The sequence below is a fragment of the Equus asinus genome, chromosome 11, assembly GCF_041296235.1.
Source record: "Equus asinus isolate D_3611 breed Donkey chromosome 11, EquAss-T2T_v2, whole genome shotgun sequence".
Lineage (NCBI taxonomy): Eukaryota > Metazoa > Chordata > Mammalia > Perissodactyla > Equidae > Equus > Equus asinus.
The window spans coordinates 54,463,209-54,479,259 of NC_091800.1; the positions used below are offsets into that span (position 1 = coordinate 54,463,209).

A 16,051-nucleotide genomic window follows, 5' to 3' on the forward strand; every position below is an offset into this window, starting at 1 on the left:
TTAGCAGGTTCTACTAATTTTACTCATCAAGTGTAGGTGAATAAATAAATCAATGCCTTGACACTTTACAAGTGTTTCTGTAGACAAATGGCACACTATTTATAGAGTGTCTTCCTCAAAACAAATCTAGGATTAGAATCCCAGGTGGAAAAACAGGGAGGGATCATTAATCTTAGTGAGGTGGACTTCAGATTTTTTTTAGGGTCACCTGATTTACAGAAGACTTTGGTCATCACATTTTATACATTAAGATCTTTTTGCATTGCAGTGTTTGGCCTACTGGTGGACAAATAATCAAGAAGGTTTAATTTTCAAGGTTTAACACAGTTGTTAATGCTCGCAAAGCCCTCTGAAGTGACTTCATCACTGCAGGGTGTACGTGTCCCTGTCCTGTGCTCTCACAGGGTGCTTTTCATATGGATTCCCTTATATGTTTGCAGGAAGGCAACTTATTTTCATTTCCTGTGTTTATTAGGAAAGAACTGTAGTGAATAATACATACTTGATTATTTAAAAAATATTTTAGAAGTTTTATATTTTCGTTAAAAAACACACACACAGAAGTGAGTATAAGGTCACAAATAAAAAAACTTCCCTCTTGTCCCATTTGTTATCGTGACTCATAGTTAACTTGGTTATTATTCTGTTGATTCTTCAAGATAAAAATATAATTATATGAATCAATATGCAAATATATATACATCAGGTTTTTTTTACACATACTTTTCATTGAACACATCTTCAACCTCTTTGTCTCCTTGTAACAATTGCATCATTGTAAAGTAACAATATTAAGCACCAAGTTACTGTTAACTGTATCACCTGCAATTTTTCATAAATTTTTATCATGATTTCATCCTAATGGGTTAAACAATATTGATGTTTGATAATTTATTACAATAGTACTTCCTGCTAAAATGTCATATCTTCAGGAAAGAAAGTTCACAAATGTAGATTAATCATTGAACATTTTAGAAGTTCTTTTATGTAAGTTTATTTTTTCCTAATAAAACCATAGAGTGTAACTAGTCACCTTTTATTAATCTGGACAACACTTGGCTCAAGAATTACATGAAGAAGGAACACAGTGAATAGTAGAAGCATTTGCTTGATGATAGTTCATTAGTTAATGAATGATCAGTCAGGTGTCTCAGGTCTTTATTCCAAAATAATTTCCAATTATTTAATCTGTAATATTCCCTATTTATTAAAAAAAATCTTTGTAAGAAGAATGGTGTGTTTTGCTTCTCATTTTGATGAAAAGCTTTGTCTTATTTCTTCAAATATTTATCTCAGTTGAATTTAAAGTATTTAATTTTGCCTTAACGCAACCTGGTTATCTTAGCATGGTGCTGCTAGAATTAAATATCGCAGACAGTTAAAGCTGATTAATTAAAGCAGTTCCAGAACCTTATTCTTAGGTCCAGATATTACAGTGCCATCGCAAAGTTCACATCCTGCTGTACCGATTCTTCAGTTATCGTACTGCTAATCTGACAGCCTTAGCTCTCCAGAAGACCGTAGGCTAGAAAGTAATGTGGAGAAACTCTGAGTATTAGGAGCCAATAAAAAGCTCAACAGGACTAAAGTCATGGTGCTGTACCTGGCACTTGGTGTTTCTGGATGTTTTGCCAATCTCTGCAGAAGGATGTTTTAAGGATCTCTGTCCCAGTGTCACAGGTTGAGAAGCACCAGGGTGCAAGCAGAGGAAATCAGATTGATAGGAGGTGGCAGTGAGGGGGCACTGGCAGCAGTAAGTCAGTCACTGCATACTGGACCTTCTCATGACCTGTTTCAGTGTTCTTATTCGTTGTTGAAGGACTGAAGCTCCAAGGTGAAATGACTTATGCAAACTCTCCATTATTTACCGAAATAATTAAGGCTAAAATTCAGATTATTTACACTGATTCAGAAGTATTTACACCATTGATCTTTTTTCCGCCACAAGCATGGTTGTGACCCATTAGTGGGTTATAAAGTCAACTCAATAGAGTGACCAACAGTTTTTTTAAATGAAATGCAGTAGAATATAAAATCAGGATCAGAGGGCATTGTATCTTAACAATACAAACTTGTCTTGATTAAACTTATTTCAGTTTTATGTGTCTGTGTCATTAGTTAAAATAGTAAACGTATTGTGTGTTATGGCCAAAGTTAGAAAAACTCCAGTTTATACTGTTTGATAGCAAAATGGAGAAAACAGGTGGAAGAGCACAGTTCTCTGTAGATAGTGTAGTGCTGGGGAAAGTCAGGTCATGTACTCCTCAACTAGGAAGACAAGTCTACATTCAGAAAATGCCAAGATTAAAACATGCCAGCTCATATAAAATACAGCTGTATAAGGAGACGTTTGTTTTAGTGGAATGGCAATTAACAAAATATTGAGACTTATGGAAAAGAGATGTGGCAGGGATTTTAAACTTGCCCAACTGGAAAGGACAGGAGAAAAGTTCTTAATTATACAAGGGGGAAATGGTGATACATACAAATTAATGAAAATTTAATGAATGAGATATTCATGTTCCATGTGTAACACCAAGACCCCGGACAGCTGGCTAAAATCATTGCCAGTTCTTCATCAAAGCTGTTGAACACCTTGTACTATACATATGGCACAGCGAAATTAGACCACCTAAACTGTTTTTTTGCATAATTGATTTTCAGTGAAAAGACCAGAGGGCGCTTCACTTTCTGACAGCGCTAATTGAAAATGTGAAGTGTTTTCTGGGAGCAGTTGGAGTTGACTGAAGTCTGTGCTGATGTGTCTTGTAAATGAGTAACTTTGAAACACTACCGTGAGACTCTGAAACAAGTTTAGATCTACCTGTGGAGGGAGCGGGGAGAGTCTGCTGTAGGACAGCTCAGTAACTAAAATCTGGACTTCATGTATCCTTTCGGTAGCCTGGTGAGTAAGTGGTAAGTGTCTTCTGCAGTTTGACCCTAGCAGGTGCTAGTGAATCCAACACTGTTTAAGCTGAATAAGGATGGATTCATTGTGTTCATCAGTGCTGATGTTTTAACTTTCCTTACAATAAAATTTGGGTGATTGAAGGCTCTGAAAATTACTTCTCTGCAAGTTGCCACATACTGCTTTTCAGTGACAGGCATGTAACGTGTGTGTGCATGCATATTGCTGTACCACTTGTTTTTGTGTTATCTGCAAAGGGATGACTTTAGAACCAAATGTTTGCTTGAAAATAACTGAGACTATTTTTCTAGACAGTTGTAATATGTAATTTGAAGCATTCAGGGTTATTCTAGTGGGCTTTGTATTATTTCTGAACTCCCAGTGTTAGCACATGTATTCAGCCAGAGCGTCCAGAATATGAAATGTATGGAATAGATTCTATGAGAAAGATAATAGTTTCTAGTTATATGTTTTTGGAAGTTATTGAAGAAACATTAAAGAAAATTAGAGTGAGATTTCAAATGATAGCTTTTCTAATATTCAAAGAATTCTCAAGTTTTCGACTAAGGTTTTTCACATATTTCTGCCAGATTCCAATTCACCATCAGTGAAATTATGGAAGTTGAAAGAGTAGTTTGTAAGTCACTAGGAGGTATGTTGTATTAATGATGGCAAAATAGGGTATTGTAAATGTTGCTGGCATTGTGATGACCATGAATAAGGTGATTTTTTGTGACTTTTTAGAAGATTAAAACCATTTAGGAGAAATACAGGTTTTACCTTGCTCGTCTGATTTTGGAGATATGTTGTATGTTTGTAGCTATATGATCTCTATGTAGAGCTCATACGTGACTCCATAACGAACTGCCCTTTTTCTTTCTTTAAATCCAGCTCTAGGCCTAGCTGTAGAAATAGTAGACTCAAAGCTATTCTGGATACATTGTTTGCAGACTGACTCTGAAAATTACCATATATTTGCATAGTGCTTCAAAGTTTTATCAAAGTAGGACAATAAATAGGATGTAAGTAGTTCAAAAACTCATCTATAGCAGGGCTTATTACAGAAGGCAGTAGTCCTCTACTCTTTCCTGCCTCCATGTCCTCCACATCGGCATCGCTTTATCGTCCTCTAGCTGTTTTCTTTTGTTGTTTGTAAACAGTCTTTAAGCCATGTGATCTTAGACATCTGTTGACTTTTATTTTGGAAGATGAAGACCAAGCTCTCTCTTTCTCACCCTCCAACCACCATCTCTCCTTTCCTTTTTCATAATTTTTCTATTAAGTCATATGTAATGCTTGTGGTAGGATTATAACTGTTACTAGCTGAGCGCCGTTAATATATGTTACATTTATTTTCTCTAATTCCTTTGTTCTTCCAAGAGTTAATAATGGCCTCTCTTTTTCCCTTTCACTTTCTTTAATCCCTTTTTACTGATTATTTCTCCAGACACTCTAATGGAGTCATGAAGATTCTCAAGATCAGACACATTTGATAACCTCTTAAATCTGTTTTTGAAAATTTATTTTGTGGTGCCATCCCTTCTGGAAGTTTTAATCCCATTGCTCAAGTCTTGATTGTTTGCTGAATGCACAGTGCTATTGTCGTGGGAATTTCTTTGGTTTCTTGCCAGTGTTGGATCTCCTCTTTCTTAAATCCTTTGTCTTCATATTTCATTTATTCTTTAGGTGGGACACAGCCTCCAGTGGCTTTCTGAGAAAGCGGACATGCATGAGAAGTACACTTTGAAATCTTGCATATCTGAAAACATCTTCATATGAGACTCATATTTGGGGTGGCTATAAAAGTCTAAGTCAGTTGTTTTCCCCCATGTTTAAAGGCATTGTTCCATTTTGTTCTAATTTCTGTTATCTTATAGCTCCTGAAGTGCACTGTGATTTGGGTATCTAATCCCTCTTGACTTTTTCTTTAGGTTTCTTTCTTTGTCCCTAGTGTTCTAAAATGTCACATTGTACCTTGATATAGGGCTCTCTATTCATTTGTTGTCCTGGATATTTGTGGATGCTTTCACTCTAGAAGCCTATGGCCTTCCTTCAATTCTGAGACATTTTCTGCATTTTTTTTTTTTTTAAATAATTTCCTCTCCATTTTCATGTGTGTTTTAGAACTTGTAATAATCAGATGTAGGCCCACCTGGTACAATCATTTAGTTTTTTTATACCTCTTCTCCTATTCTTAATCTTTGTCTTTTTTTGCTTCTGGGTGACTTCTTCAACTTGACCTTCCAAACTCACTTATTGAATCTTTCGTTTCTGCTATAATAGTTAAATAGTTTCATTTGCCAAGAATGAAGAAACTGTTTCTTTTTTAATATCCTATTTTTGTTTTGTGAATGCAACATTTTCTCTTAGTATCAGTTATCATTGTCTTGGATTTTTCATCTGTTCTCTGCATTGTTTTTCTCCTCTACTTCCAGCCTCAGGGTTTTATTTAAAAGGATATTTCAGTTATCTGGTGTCTCTGGTTGTCTGTTCATACCCAAAGGAGGTGTTGAAGTTGATCCAAAGCTTGGCGTGTTAGAGCTCTTTGACTGGTGCACTCTACTAGTGATTGGGTGGGTAGTCAGTTATCTCTAAGTCTTTTCTTGGGTTCATCTGTTGCTGCAGACATAAACCTTCTATACTCCTGGGAGATGTAAGTAATAAGGCAGTCCGTTCTAGGAATGTAAAAGGAAAAATGGGGCTTGGGTTCTGACCAGTCGGTATGTAGATTTTGATTTAGTCTCTCTGGTTCAGGAAGGTGCTTCATCTAAGTTTGGTGACCCTGAAGTCAGAGTTTCTCTGAGTCAGCCTGTTGCCATAGTAAGCCTCTGATCTTAATGATGGAGAAGGGGTGGTGGAACTGGCTGTATGGAGGAGAGGAGGAGATGTGGGGTTCCACTTGTTCCTTACACAGACTTTCAGTTGAATTCCCTGCTTTCAATCACATGATCTTCCCAATGTTCTGTGAACTGCACATGGGGATGAGACATAAGTACCAGACAGCATCGATGGACAATAGAGGATGAAAGAGAGGAATCCTCATAAATGAATATGACACAGTGGGTTGCTTAGCAATCAGTATGCCTGTGGGAAGTGAGCACTTCTTGTGAATATGCTGTGAGGGTGTGTGGTCAAGTGAGAGAACTATATTACATAGGCCATGAGAGATTAAGGAAATCTTCCTGTGGAGTTTCCCTGCAAGCAAAAAGCAACCAAAACAAAAGAAAACAAAACTGGTGGGACTATCTGGAATCCTGAGACAAGCAGGTTGATGGAAGCTCCAGCAGCAGAAGATACGAGCAGTCGTCCTGTAGGATGCTAGAGGCAGTGGGCAGAACAGTGCTTCAGATAGTAGCTGAGAGGGATTTGAGAACAAGCAAAGGCTCAGACAGTGACATAAATTTGTGTGTATTAAACAGAGAGGAAAATTGTTAATTTAAAAAAGACTAAAGATAAGGAAGTTGCCCAGTTGACTAATTTAGAGGCTTATTTACATCAGGGCTGTGGCACCTGCTTCTGATTTACCTACATGGTAGATGGCAGTGCCAACCTTAAGTTGTAAGAACACTGAAGGACAAGAAGCAGTCAGTTACTGTCTTAGGACTTTTGGGAAAGCTTTATTAACTTATACAAGAAATATAGACCATATATATTTAAATGTCCTGTTTGATAGGTTGTGACATACATATATGACCATAGGACTGTCTCCGCAGTCAGTGTATCCCAACCTCAAGTTCCTCGGGACCCTTTGTGTTCCCTCTCTCCTGATCCTGCCCACCTCCAACCAAGGCACCACTGATCTGCTTTCTGTCAGTCTAGATTAGTTTGCGTTCTCTGTAACTTTCGTATCAGTGAAGTCATACAATATGTACTTTTTTTTGTTTCATTTATTTGGTTTGGTCTGGCTTCTTTCAATCAAGATAATTATTTTGAAATTCATCTGTGTTACATGAATCAATAGTTCATTTCTTTTTATTAGAGCTATTAGATTGTATGGACATAACAACTGTTTGTGTATCTATGCATCTTTTAGCGAACATTTGGATTGTTTTCAATTTTTGGCTATTACAAATAAGTCTTTATGTGAACACATGGCATTCATGTCTTTCGGGTAAATACTTAATGACTTTTGAGTGGTTGGTACAAAGAGTAGGTTCATGTTAACTTTTTAAGAAGCTGCCAAAATCTTTTCCAAAGTGGGTATGTCATCTTACATTTCCACCAGCAGTGTATGAGAGTGTCAGTTGCACCACTTCATCACCAATACTTGCTATGGCTGGTCTTTTTAAGTTTAGCCATTCTAATAGATGTGTAGTAGTATCTCATTGTGGTTCTAGTTAGCATTTCCCTAACGAATAATGATGAGCATCTTTTCATATACCTGTTTGCTGTTCATATATCATCTTTGGTGAAATGTTTATTCAAATATTTTGTCCCCCACTTTTTTTCTTTTTTGGTGAGGAAGATTGGCCCTGAGCTAACATCTCCCTCTTTTTGCGTGAGGAAGATTGTTGCTAAGCTAACGTGTCTGCCAGTCTTCCTCTATTTTCTATGTGGGATGCTGCCACTACAGGATGGCTTGATGAGTGGTGTGTAGGTCTGGGCCCAGGATCCGACCCTACAAACAATGGGCTGCTGAAACGGAGTGTGCGAACTTAACCACCATGCCACTGGGCCAGCCCCTGCCCTTTTTAAAAAAAATTAGGTTGCTTGTTATTGAGTTTCCAGAATTTCTTATATATATTCTAATTACAACTTCTTTTATCAGATATGTCATTTGCAAGTACTCCTAATTTGTGGTTTGTCGTATATTCTCTTAATAGTGTCTTTGAAAGAGAAAAGCTTTCAGTTTTGATGAAGTCCAGTTGATAAATTTTTTTCTTTTATGGATCATGCTTTCAGTCTGAGAAATTGTATCTAAGAAGTACTTGCCAACACAAGGACACAGAGATTTTCACCTATGGTTTCTTCTAAAGGTTTTATAGTTTCAGGTTTTACATTTTTGTGATCTGTTTTGAGTTAACTTCAGATATTGTTTGAAATGTGGATCACAGTTTACTTAATTTTGCATATGGATATCCATTTCTTCCAGCAGCATTTGTTCAAGAGACTGTCTTTTCCTCATTGAATTGTCTTTGTACTTGGTCAGAAATCAGTGTGCCATGTATTTGTCATTCTATTTCTGGACCATCTATTTTTTTCCATTGATCTGTTTATCTTTGTGCCATATTGTCTTCATTATTGTAGCTTATCGTAGCTTTGTAGTAACTCTCAATCAGTAAGTGGTAGCTCTCCAAAATCATTGTTTTTTAAAGCTGGTTTTGGCTATTCTAGGATCTTTGCATTTCCATATGAGTTTTAGAATCAGCTTTTGCATTTCTATAAAAAGCCTGCTGAGATTTTGATTTTAATTTTATTATATAAATGAATTTAGGGATAATTGGCATCTTAACAGTATTAAGTCTTCTAACCCGTGAACGTGGTCTGTCTTTCCATTTAGTAAATCTTTAATTTCTCCCATAGCGTTTTGTAGTTTTTAGCGTATGGGTCTTGACATCTTTTGTCAGATTTATCCTAGGCATCTTACTGTTTTTTTATGCTATTGTAAATGGAAAGTGAAATTTCAAAAATACTGATTGTTGTTAATAGAAATATCTTTAATTTTTGTATATTAATCTGGTATCCTGCAATCCTGCTACTAAACTCACTTATTAGTTGTAGTATCTTTTTTGTAGATTCCTCAGATTTTTTTTACATAGATGATCATGTCATCTGCGAATAAAAACAGATGTACTTCTTTCTTTCCAATCTAAATCTTTTTTGGTGGGCGGGGGGAGATTAGCCCTGAGCTAACTGCTTCCAATCCTCCTCCTTTTGCTGAGGAAGACTGGCCCTGTGGTAACATCCGTGCCCATCTTCCTCTACTTTATATCTGGGACCCCTACCACAGCATGGCGTGTCAAGCAGCGCCATGTCTGCACCTGGGATCCGAACCGGCGAACCCCGGGCTGCTGAAGTGGAACGTGCCAACTTAACTGCTGCGCCACCGGGCCGGCGCTAAATGTTTTTATTTATTGCCTGATTGCACTGGCTTGAATGTCCGGTCCTTGCCTTGTTCCTGATATTAGGGGAAAAGTGTTCAGTCTTTCACCATTAAGGATGCTGTTTTTGTAGGTGCCTTTAATCAGATTGAGGATGTTACCTTCTATTCCTAATTTGCTAAGAGTTTTTGTCAGGAGTGGATGTCCTTTTCTTTGTCTATTGAGATTATCTTATGATTTGTCTGTTTTAGTATATGTGGTAGGTTACAATGATATTTGAATGTCAAGCCAACTTTTCATTCCTGGGATAAATCCCACTTGGTAATGATGAAGTATTCCTTTTATATACGGTTGGACTCAATTTACTAAAATATTTAGACTTTTTGCTTCTGTGTTGATGAGGGATATTGGTCTTTAATTTCTTTCCTTGTAACATCTGTGTCTGGTTTTGGCATCAGTAATACTGGTGTCATAGAATGTGTTAGGATGTGTTCCCTCCTCTTCTGTTTTTTGAAAGAGTTTGAAGAACTGGTATTTTTCTTTAAATATTTGGTAGAATACAGCGGTGAAAACATCTGGGGCTTGGCTTTTCTTTGTGGGTAGTTTTTTGATATGTGAAATGCCTATTTTGTAGGCAGCATATAATGGGGTATTTTGTGACTCCTTTAAACATGAGGAGAAACTTGCCCATCAGAATATTTCCCCTTAGTTTTTATTGGCTAGGATTGTGCCCAGCGCTTGTTCCTAAACCAGTCATTGGGCAAATGGGAATAATGGAATTACTATGATTGGCTTAGCCCAGCGCATCCATCTCCAGGTGAGGTCTCTTGACAGCAATATCAGCATCACCTGAAAACTTGTCAGACATTCAGGTTCTTTGACTCCACCCCAAACCTACTGAATCAGATAGGTTAGACCTGCCTGCAATCAGGTGTTAGCAATTTGTGTTTTAATCAGCCCTCTAAGAGATTTTGATACATCAGAGATTGAGAATGACTGGCCTTGACTAGCCTTTCCTTGGAGGTTCTAGGGAGAGCTACCTAGTTATATCAGGGGTCTGTTATCAAAGGAGGGTGAAAGGGATGGATTTACATAGGTAGGTAATAATCTTATCCTAGTAGACTGAGGTGGGGCCCAGGACTATGGATTTGTAATCAATCTACTCTTGATGAAGGCAGGACTGTGGTCGATACTCTAAGGGATGAATGATATATTAGGATTACTATTATATCAATTAAAAGATATTTTAGAATCTTCACCTGTAGCAAAGGTTAGCGAACTGTATCCCACAGGCAAATTGGATCTGCTGCCTGCTTTGTATGGCTGGTCATCTAGATTTTTACATTTTTAAATGATTGGAAAAAAATCAAAAGAATACTATGTCGTGACATGTGAAAATTGTGGGAAATTCACCTTTCAATGTCTATGAAGTTTATAGGAACACAGGCATTCTTACTCATTTACATATCATCTGTGATGCTTTTGGGCTGCCATCGTGGAGTTGAGTAGTTGTGACAGAGACTGCGTGGCCCACAAAGCCTAAATATTTACCAGCTGGCCCTTTGCACAAAAAGTTTGCCAACCCTTCATCTGTAAGAATAATTTACCAAAGAATAGTACTTTGCCCAACCATCTTGTGTAACTGGTAATTTATACTAGTAGGTGGAAATCCTGACTATAACAGTGAAAGAGTGAATAATGAAGTATATTACTTCCCGAAAATGTGCTCATTAGAGTTAGGATAACTTTGTTTGAAGGAGTATCACTTTAATGAGATTTGTAATTAGAACATAGCTTTATAAAGCACGGTCTTACTGGAGCTAGTGACTATAATTTTCTTTCTTCCTTTTTTAAGTCAACTGTTGGTTAATCCTCAAGAGAAGCCTTTGTGCATAACCTTGTCACTGAAAATATTATAAAATTTACCTTAGCACAGTCTCTCAGTGAGATCTTTGTTTTAACTTACAGTGCCTCACGGTGGTTATTTTGAATCCTAACCGTTACTGTGTAATAGTATAGATGCTGAAAGTGGACTCTTCTAAAATTATCTTTGAAAGCTGTTTGTTTGGCTTTAATGAGAAAGAAGCACATGCCAAGTTTAGTATAGATTTGAGATGGGAAATATCTGGTTATTTAAGCATTGAGAGAATCAATAAAGAACTGACTTTCACTTATTTTAGACGTATTTTTTTAAAAAGCACTTAAGATTTGCCTTGTTTGGCACATCATGTTTACATACATTAACCCAAGTTCACATAAGATTCTGTTGCCAAAGAAAGAGACGAAAATGTTCGTTTCTAGAAATGTAAGTGAGGTCGTCGGATCATCAAGGTGCCCTTTCAAGGTTAGCTCAGTAACATAAGCCCCGATCTCTGACTCGGAGAGTTTCACAGTTTTTTGAAGTCCTTCTTCCCACCAGGCTACAGAAAGTGTCATATTCTATTTGGGGATATTTGCCTGTTAAAAAATAATTTTGGTATTTGAAGTAATCAAATTTGAGTTCTGTTTTCAATAGAAACTATTAAATGCATGTTGTTTTCTCTAGAAGAGAGGTGATCTCTGTGTACCTATATAATACCTATAATGTAGATTTCTTTTTTTAAGGTTATACACTGGCTCTTCAAAGACATTCTCGTCATCAGAGAAGTCCCTGAGCCCCTTGCAGTGGTGTAGACACGTCCTAGATAATCCGACTCCGGAGATGGAAGCAGCAAGGCGTTCCCTGTGCTTTAGACTGGAGCAAGGTAACTGCGACCCTGTACATTTACATTCTCAAACTCTTGCTACTGTCACCTTTTTTGTCGCTAGTTTTGGAAGAGACACTTAAATGGAAAAACCTTACCCAGAGGTGTGGCTGCTGTGTGTTGTTCACTTCACATATATTACACATAGGGTTTCTCAGTATAGAATACATTTAGTTTTGTGCTTGATTTTGGCCAGATTTTTAGCTTGTTTTAGTTTGTGTTGTAAAGTAGGAATATGTATTTTTCTCTCTGTTTTTTTCTTTCTGTCTACCAATAAGTAAAATGAGTCAGTCTTAAGTTCTCTGGGGATGGTGCCAAGGTCATGTGACTGAATTCTAAGATAGAAAACTGAGGTTCCGTTGGGACCTGAGTACTGACCTTTTTGAGTTCCTTAAATGTTTAAGGATGTATAACTGAAAGCCCTAACCTTTATAAACTGGGAAATAATCCTCATATTGTTTGTAACATTGGTTAATTTATGGAGCCCAACATAAGTATAAGTAAAAAAAAAAATTTTGTAGAAGGAAAAACAGCAAAAGGAATTAGTAGTACTCAGCTCCTTGCTATTTTAATAAAGTAGACTACTTAATTAAGGTTGTGATTATTTAGGCCTTAGCTTGTCTCTTAGCCTCTTGCTATCTGTTTCATTATCTGGGAACACTGTTTCTATTCCATGCCTGTATCCAAATCATGCTTGAGCTTGGAAATGCAGATTCCCACTCGGGCCAGATTAATCACAGTAGCTCAGGGGCATCTGCTCTGACAAGTTCCCCAGTGTGATTCTTGGGTACGCTGAAGTTTGAGAACACTCCTTCTGAGGCTCTTCAGGAATGGTTATAAAATATTTGGACCTGGTAAGACAAAGTATAAAGGTAACATTTCTTGAGCTCTTAATTCTGTGATGGTTAGTGCATTAGTTCTTGACATCCTCCATTTTATTGGATCTAACTACATTCATCTAAGGTAGGTCCTACACTAGCTTTTAGAGATGAGAAAGGTGCAGTTTAGAGAAATTCAGAGGGTCAAGAGGCCACAGTGATACCCCGGGGGCAGAGCCAGAGCCTGGGTCTCCCTCACACCAGACTGTCCTTAACCAGTATTTGTTACACTTTTTTGGCACAGTCATAAGTAAATATCAACAGAAATCTGTTTTAAATATTTGGAGAAGGTCAAATTAAAAAGCATGCTTTAACATTTTGACTAAAACGAAGTAAGTTAATTAGCAATAGTAGAAAGTCGAAGAGTGGAGTAGGAACAAAGGAGTATTAGGGTTAACTTGGTGACAGATGCTTATCTAAGGGAGCAACGATCTCCGAGTCAGGAGACTCCAGATGATTCTGTTTCCATTTCCCTGAGTGACCCTAAGCAAACCATTATATCCCACTGGACTTTTCTCTCTCTAGAAGAGAGCTAAGACCACCTCTAAGGTTCTTTATTCAAACATGCTTGATTCAAGGACTTTGTATATGTACATTTGTATATATGAATTTGGCTCAATTTCATTTGGAAGACAATTCAAATGAAATTCAAAACTAGAGTCCTCTAAAAAGTTCAGGGGTCAACAAACTTTTTCTGAAAGGGACTGGATAGTAAACATTTGAGACTTTGCAGGCCATACAATCTCTGCCATCACTAGAAAGTAGCCGTAGATGCAATAATTAATGAACAAGGCCATGTCCCATTGAATCTTTATCTGTGAACACTGAGATTTGAATTTCATGTGATTTTTTCATACATCACAAAATATATTCTTCTTTTGATTTTTTTTTTTTTTAACTATTAAAAAAAAAGGTAAAAACCATTCCTAGCTGGTGGGTGTAACAAAAATGGGCAGGTTGGATTTGGGCCACCCAGGCCAAGGTTTGACCCCTGCTTTAGTTCATTTGCACACAAGTCAGATTTACATATAAGGTTGAGTTAAAAAAAAGATAGAGGAGAGGCTTTGTTAAATTTAATGTAAATAATCCTAATTGCTGGTTGCTTTTGAGATTTTAGACTAAGTCCTTGATTATCTAATTTTCCTTTCTTTGACAGGGGGTTAGAGCAGAATTGTGAGGTCATGAGGACCTGAATTGACGTGCTGCAGTTTTATTCATGATGTAATATATTTAAATTTCACATAAGAGAGTTTAACCAGAGAACTAGCTCTTCAAAACTAAAATTAGTCTTTTGCTAAATTTGTATATAAATCTAAATCTTCTGTTGCTGTGAGACTAGATACTTTTGTTCCAAAGATCCGTAATCCGTGGTCCCCTTATGAGATAAGATGTCACTGATTATAATTTGTTCATTGGATGAAAATTTTTTTAAATTTAACTTCTATTTTAGAAAGCAATATATCTACAGTTTAGAAAATATTAATCTTATGGGTATTGTAAGGAAAATAGCAGATTGCTACCCTATTCTCCCATGCCTATGTTATTACCTAGACGTGGTTACTTAACAAAAGCTGTTTGCTTCGGTTTTGCTGTTTTCCTCTCTTTAAATTCCATGCCTGTTTGGTTGTTGCTTGAGTTGTCAGTTTCTCCTGTGGATGGTGAAGATTTAATTCTTTAACCCCCCTCCCTCTTATATTTTTTCTCTGTCTAGCCTCCCATGTAGCTTTTTATCAATTTTAGGATACATCAATATCGATTACGATAGAAATAGTCATATCTAAGCCATGCAATATTTTATCATCATGTTTTGTTTTTTCATCTAACTTTTTGTTTTTTCTGGAGTTAATTGTAAAAACACACTTACTTGCTCTTTTTGGTGTTTCTTGTTAAGTTATCCCCAAACTCTCCAAATGAACCATCCTTGGTACAGTTAGATATAAATCCACTGAGAGTTTCTGTTTTGTTTTTTAACTGTTCCTCCTGGTGGTGCCCTCTGTTCTCTTGCCCCAGTCTGCACTGGTCCTCTGCAGGCGTGCGCACAGCTGTCCTCCTGTGCTCTCATCCTGGGAATTCCCTGTCCTTTCGTCAGTGCTGTATTGCTTGTTTCCTGGAAGCAAAGTCTTCCTTTTCCTTATATTCTCTCTTTGGGTAGAATACCTTCTCCCGTTGCTTTTTGGGGGGGTAGGAAAGAGAGAGGATATGTGCGAGGTAAACTTTGAGAGCTTTTATGTCTGAAAATGTCTTGATTAATCTTCACTCTTACACTTGATTGTCCTTTGGGCTAGGAGTGGAATTCTAGGTCAGAAACCATTTCCAACAGTTTAGAAGGCATTATTCCACTATATTTTAGCCTCAGGATTGCCATTGAATTCCTGCACCCTTCTAATTTCTGATTCTTGAAACCTTTCTGTCTAAAACGCAGCCGATAACTTAGAATCTTTTCTTCCTGGTATTTTGAAATTTAATTTTTTGTGCTAGACAGTTAGTGGGCTCTTTCAACCAGGAAACTTCAGCTCTGTAAAATTTCTTGTATTATTTCCTTGTAATCCCCCCTCACCTCCAGTTTTCTCTATTCTTTCTTTCTAGAGACTCCTTGTAGGCAGATGTTGCATCTCCTGGATTGATGTTCACATTTTAGATTTTCCTCTCCTGTTTTCTGTCCTTAATATTAGTGATGTTCTCCTTTCTTGGAGATTTTAAAAACCCCTCTTCCAGACTCCTCTGCTGCTTATTTATTAAGTACCTTCTGTGTGCCAGGCATCATTGTAGGAAGTGTGGATACACAGCAGTGACCGAAACAGATGTGAAGTCCTTGCCTCCCCTGAGTTCACCCTCTAGCCTGCACACCTTCACTCAGCCCTCCTATTTTTTTGTATGGCTCCCTTATTTGTGTAAGATATCTTAAATCTAGCAGCTTCCTGCTTCAGTTTATTTAAGTAATAGAACCTGTCCTTTTGATAAAACCTTTTGAACCTGACCTTTTGATAACAGCAGGAGAACAGCAGCTGCTTGGGCAGGGGAGGGAGCCCAAGGGTTCCAGTACTTTCCTGCAGATTTGCAGGCAGTCATCCTGTTTCTGCGTCACTGTAGAACCCCCTACCCTCTGTAGTACCCTGCACCTTCAATTCCACAGCCTTTCCAGGTTCTTGTTGGCTTATCCCCCACCTTGGGCCCTTAGAGCAGAGGATGCTGAAAGCCAAGTCTGATACCTAATGTTCATCTGTTTTTCTTTTCTAAATGGAATGACGCTGTTAGACTGATATTGTCTCCTTTCATTTCAGTCTTCCTGGTGGGTTTATAAGACTTTGAGTTTAGCTGTCATTCTGATGTGGTTTTGAGGACAATAGGGAGGAATTCATGTTTAGTCCTCCGAATGGAAGAACTCTTACTGACTTCCAGTGAAGGGGGTCCTTTCAATGATGGCAATTAACAGAAATTTCAGTTTTGACTTTAACTTTATTCACAATATAGCATAAATAT

General features: G+C 37.4%; 1 protein-coding gene across 2 annotated transcripts in view; it reads left to right on the top strand.

Moving 5' to 3' along the window:
• Positions 1 to 16,051, top strand: part of SLAIN1 (SLAIN motif family member 1) — a 56,550-nt gene that overhangs the window by 2,763 nt on the left and 37,736 nt on the right. For both annotated transcript variants that reach the window (XM_044779839.2, XM_044779840.2), the window contains exon 2: positions 11,554 to 11,693. In XM_044779839.2, coding sequence (XP_044635774.2) covers positions 11,554 to 11,693 — 140 coding nt within the window. The remainder of the gene's footprint in view (positions 1 to 11,553; positions 11,694 to 16,051) is intronic.